Source organism: Oryzias melastigma, linkage group LG1 (assembly GCF_002922805.2).
Source record: "Oryzias melastigma strain HK-1 linkage group LG1, ASM292280v2, whole genome shotgun sequence".
NCBI classification, from domain to species: Eukaryota; Metazoa; Chordata; class Actinopteri; order Beloniformes; family Adrianichthyidae; genus Oryzias; species Oryzias melastigma.
The window spans coordinates 1,681,531-1,687,049 of record NC_050512.1 but is presented as its reverse complement, the minus strand read 5'-3'; the positions used below and the strand labels follow the sequence as shown (position 1 = coordinate 1,687,049).

At 38.6% G+C, this 5,519-nt stretch overlaps 1 protein-coding gene across 1 annotated transcript; it reads left to right on the top strand.

The window, feature by feature from the left end:
- The first annotated feature begins 809 nt into the window (after positions 1-809).
- Positions 810-5,281, top strand: xpa (xeroderma pigmentosum, complementation group A). The gene is made up of 5 exons (XM_024259333.2): positions 810-1,237; positions 2,162-2,267; positions 2,344-2,509; positions 4,460-4,577; positions 4,763-5,281. Exons 1-5 carry the CDS (start codon positions 955-957, stop codon positions 4,915-4,917), a joined length of 828 nt encoding a protein of 275 aa, XP_024115101.1. The 5' UTR covers positions 810-954; the 3' UTR covers positions 4,918-5,281.
- The last annotated feature ends 238 nt before the right edge of the window (positions 5,282-5,519 follow it).

The window sequence follows — 5,519 nt, the reverse complement described above, 5'->3', positions numbered from 1 at the left end:
ACAAGATCTGAGTGAGTTTACTCTCAATAATGAACGTTTAGGATGATCTTGTCGTCTATTCAAAGTCAATGACAGCTTTAGACTTCACACTATTTCCATGTTTTCTAGCAGGACCATCAATCTTTATGTTTATGGAGGATGATGGTGGTATTTGTATGTGTGTTAGACCTCAGATCAGACCAGACGACCTGCTGGTAATCAGATTACTAAGTGGAGAAAAATAAACAACCAGATTTCCTCAGTAGTGAAGATGGAAGAGTCCATCAGCCTGAATCTCCGTCCCACGACCAGGAAATGTGTCGTATCAAATCTACACATTGTTGTGTTGGTGCCCGAGTCCTTCTGATAGAAAATTGAAATGTTGTTTATCAGTTGCACGTTGTACAAAAACACTATACCATGACCTGGGAATTATTCTACTGATGATCAGTCTTTTTTTCCTTTTTACAATGCATTTCATTATTTATGTAATGAGTTTGAAATAATAGTGTATTTTGCCCTGTATTTTTCATAATCTTTGCTTGAAATAAACCAATCAATCGATCAATCAAGCAAAAATTGGACCAAAATGAATCATTTTATAGTCATTTTACTGTGTCTGCTAAACCATGTCTTGCTTTTATACCATTCCAATATGGCGTCACTCTTTACGTGTCTTGGACGTAAAAAGTAAAAGTAAAAAGCCTGCGTATCATCTGTAGAGATATATCTCTTTGGTTCTAATCCTCCGTTGTCATTTTTAGCACTAATAAAGGAGCCTTTTTACTGCATGTTGTTCGTCCTCCAAACCAGCAGGTGGCAGTAGTTAATCCCGCATTTGATAAAGGAGTGAGAGAAAGTTCGGCCGCCGGAAGCTTTGAATCCTCAATGTAGTGATCGTACTACACAGTAGTCTCGAACTACACAGACTTTCATTCTTCATGTAAGGAACCTTTCTGTTCACTTTACCCGGTTATGGACCGGCCCGAGTCTCAGGGAGCTAATGCCTCCGCGCCCGGTCCAGAACCGAGCCCAGAACCGGAGCTTTCCGCCGCTATGAGGGCTAAAATCGAACGGAACCGACAGCGGGCGTTGATGCTCCGACAAGCCCGCCTGGCGAACCGTCCTCTGTCCGCTGTGGAGGGCGGAACGTCCGCCAAAGTGTCCAAAACCATCGACTCCGGAGCGGGGTTCTTCATCGAGGAGGAGGACGGAGGAGGAGGAGGAAAGGAGGTCAGGAAGGTGGTGCAGGAACCAGGTGAAGCCGGGGAGGGGGTCTCCAGCGAGTTAATATATACCATTTATAATCTCAATCTTAAATTGATTATTTTTGAACATTTTGTCTTAGAAATCATCTGATATTTTCTCTTGCATTCATTCAGTTTTTGCCACTGAGTGTAAAAAACAGACCTTAAAAAGGGAGATTTTTTACTTAACAGTTTTCACAGCAGGAATGGAAGTTTAACAAGAACAGATGTTTTATGTGTGGAAGTCGATCACGTAAGACCACAGAATAAATGAGTGTAGTTCTCAGCAGCATGTGGACCTGGAAGCTCTGTGACTGTATTCATAAAAACACGAGGAAAAACTGAAACCAGAACTTAGTTTCTACATTTCAGACAAACTTTGAAAGGAATCTGAGAATGAACACTTCAACCAGATGTAATCCCAGGTCTGGATGAATAAGGGATTCTGATTGGCTGCAGGGTGTCCATTAACCCTTTAACCCCGGAGCTCCAGTGTTTATTCTCTTTGATTTATTGTGACTTTTTAATTGTAAACACGATCAATGTCACTGATAGCAGCAGGGACACTGAAGAGTTTAAACTTGTAAATTATTCCATCCATCCAGTTTAATCTTTACCAAATGCTCTCTTTTTTTGGAAAAGTCAGACACTTTAAACCACACGTGTGAAAGTCGAGGCCCGGGGGCCGGATCCGGCCCTCAGGGCAATCCTATCCGGCCCTCCAGATCATTTTATTGTTATTAATGGCCCGATGTTATACTGCGGTTACTTCTAACTCATGTTAAGTGAAGACAGTATCAGACGTATGGCATCCCTTCAGAAATGAATGGAGTTTGTTGCTTCAGTCAGACAGTTCCGGCCTGCATCATCCATCAAAGATCCCTTCTTAATCCAGAGGCTGATAGCTCCATGTTTATAGATGTTTGTGTTGCCAGCTCCGGTGATTGAGTCGGACTATCTGCTGTGTGAGGACTGTCAAAAGCCCTTCATGGACTCTGTCCTCAGCAACAGCTTTGACCTGTCTGTGTGTGACAAGTGCAGGTACCTGACTCCGCCCCTTTCACACATTACAAAAACACCTTTTCTCTGTAACTTGAGTAGTTTGCTGCTGTTGCAGAGACGCAGAGGGAAAGCATAAACTGATCTCCAGGACAGAAGCTAAGCAGCGCTACCTGTTGAAGGACTGTGACCTTGACCAGAGAGAGCCTCCACTCAGATTCATTCTCAAGAAGAACCCTCACAACCCACGCTGGGGTGACATGAAGCTCTACCTGCACCTACAGGTGTGTACATCTGGCTTGTTCCAGTCTGCTGATGTGGAATGGAAAAAGTGTTTGCTGGTGCCCAAGTGAAGAATCAACAACCACGAGGGGTTCAAATGAGACGATCCAGAGTGGAGGTCAGGGCTGCCACAAATGATTATTTTAATAGTCGACTAATCAAGAATTATTTTTTCCAGTTAGTCGACTAATATAGTCATGTGCAAAGAGGATGTAAAACACACATCTTAACCACCGTTGCTTTAAACTAACTAAAAATAGGGATAATTAAGATGATAGTTTATTAACTTTAAATGACTAGTGCAGCATCTGTTCTTCATTAGTTTCTGTTATTGAAACAAAATAAAACAAGAAAAGTTGCATTACCTGCAATAATACTAGTGTGAACGCTTTCTGCTGAAAATACTTGCTGAAGATGCTGAAGCTTTTTGCTGATGATGCAGCTTTTTGTTGGTGACGCAATTTACTTTAATTGCTGAAGGGATTTACTGAAAATACAAAAGTTATTTAAACAATAATAAATTTGCAAAAAAAAATTTGTTAAAAAACTATGAAAGAGTGCTGAAGTTTCTGAAAAATGTGTGGTAAAATTACTTAAAAATCCTAAATACATGCCAATTTTGTAAAATTTTTTAGTGTTTGTTAAATATTTCTCCAAATCAGCCAAAACAAAAACCCTTGGTAGATGGCTGCCGAATTAGCCAAAAAAGCAAGCTAACCCCAAAATAGCTTAAAATCCTCAGTAATCTAAATTAGTGATAAACGTTAGCATGTTGATAAAATATTAGCTAAACTCCAAATTAGCATAAAAAAATCCTCAGTATAAAAAAATAGCCAAAAACATTAGCATGTTGCTAAAATATTATGTAAACTCAGTTTTTTTTAAGTGACTCTAAAAGATGAAAACACAACCCATGAATATATTTAAAGGTTTGCTGCTAATCTACTTAAAAGTTTGACATTCGAAGACTTTCTCGTTCATTTTATGGGGCATATTTTGCTCAAAAACTACAAAGTTTATGAATACCAAACATACAAGCAGTAATGTCCTGAACGAGCTGAACGTTTTTATATCAAGATTGCTGAAAGAGTGATTGAGTTTTAACTTGCTGAAAAACGTACGGAAAAGAGAATCACTATAGTGTGAATTCTTACTAAACATTCACACGAATAAACGAGGTCGGCTTCTGAAATAAGGAACTATTTTTACTATAGAAAAAGTTTTGGACTCACCGACTCTAATATATAAATTACCAACGGATGTTGTCATGACGGATGGTCAGTACTGCCTTCATTTGCACACTGCTTATTATATTCCACGTAGAACAATTTGCACTTTGTTTTTATTGTATTTATATATATTGTTTTTATCTTCTGCAAATATTTTTTTCCTTTATATCTTCTGTAAATGTCTAATGGTGCAACAGCCAAATTTCCCAGCTTGATATGAATAAAGTGTTTCTGTTCTATGCTATTCTATGAAAAAGTGATTTTTTTTAATGCTGAAGGCTCACAACTCTGTTCAACTTTACTGCTCTCTGACTCCATCTAATATAAAGTAATGACTAATCGACTATTACATTTTATTTTAATAGTCGATTAATCGTGGCAGCTTTACCGAAGGTTTAGATCTTCTATTAGAATGTGACGGTTTCTTCACAAATAATTATAAATGTTTGCTGTTAAACAAAGAAGGATGAATAATAGTGAGTTCACCCTCTATCCTGGGCTGCAATAACAAACTGTATAAATGAGAGAAAGCTCAAATTAAAAAATAAAAGCTTGGCATTAGATAATTAGACTTTCCAGTTAACGGAAAAATCTTCTAAATGATTTTATTCTGTTTATTGTTACTATCCATGAGCAGTAGCCTCTGTGAGTTCACATTCTCTACCAGGATGAAGAGATCTAAAAGCTGGTTTTAGTAAAAGAATGAATTTTTGTTCACCTCAGGTAGAGAAAAGATGTTTGGAAGTTTGGGGTTCAGAGGAGGCTCTGGAGGAAGCCAGAGAGACGAGGGAAGAAAACCGAGAGGTGCAAAAGCAAAAACGCTTCAACAAGAAGGTCAAAGGTCAGTTTCCTGCTTGAACATGTCAGAGCCGTCCCTCTGTACTGTCAAACTGTTCCTCTGATGTTAAACCTTCTGTCAGAGCCGTCCCTCTGTACTGTCAAACTGTTCCTCTGATGTTAAACCTTCTGTCAGAGCCGTCCCTCTGTAATGTCAAACTGTTCCTCTGATGTTAAACCTTCTGTCAGAGCTGCGCAGGGCAGTGAGGAGCAGCGTGTGGACCAAGAACACGGTGGCCCACCAGCATGAATACGGGCCTGAGGAGGTGCTGGATCCTGAGGAGGACCTTTACAGGAAAACCTGCATCACCTGCCAGCATGAACTGACTTATGAGAAGATGTAGACGCACACAGCCAGTGTTACCACAGCAGGAACCTCATAGGTGATGGGAACAAAAAGACTCCAGTCTTTGGTGAGGCATAAAATCTTCATAGAAAAAGGGGGAAAAACTAAAAATAAAACAAACATTTAACTTCATAATTTGTTGCTCCGCCTTTTAAACCAATCATAGTTATCACAGAGACTTTTGTGGCCGTCTACGTGTATTTGGAGCCAATCCTTTTGAGGAGATTACTCTGATTTCTCAGGTTTAAAGACACATTTTGGTTCCATCTAACGCGTGTGCCTTGTACAGATCCTTTTGTTTTATTGTTATTAATCACCTGATGTTATCTTGTGGTTATTTCTAAACTGTATAATTTTGACAAAATCTATTTTTATGGAGAGTAAAATATTGAAAGTTATTTAAGGTTTAAGTTGATTTATTCTGGAATAATATTCCTGCCTTTTTATTATTCATAATTTTGTTAAAAGTTAAAATTTTAAAGTTTCAAAATATGATATTCTGCTAGCTTTTTGGACTATTTTGGCATTTACTGAGATTTTTTTGAGCTATTTTGGAGTCTAGCTAATATTTCAGCTACATGCTAGCTGTTTTGGCTAATT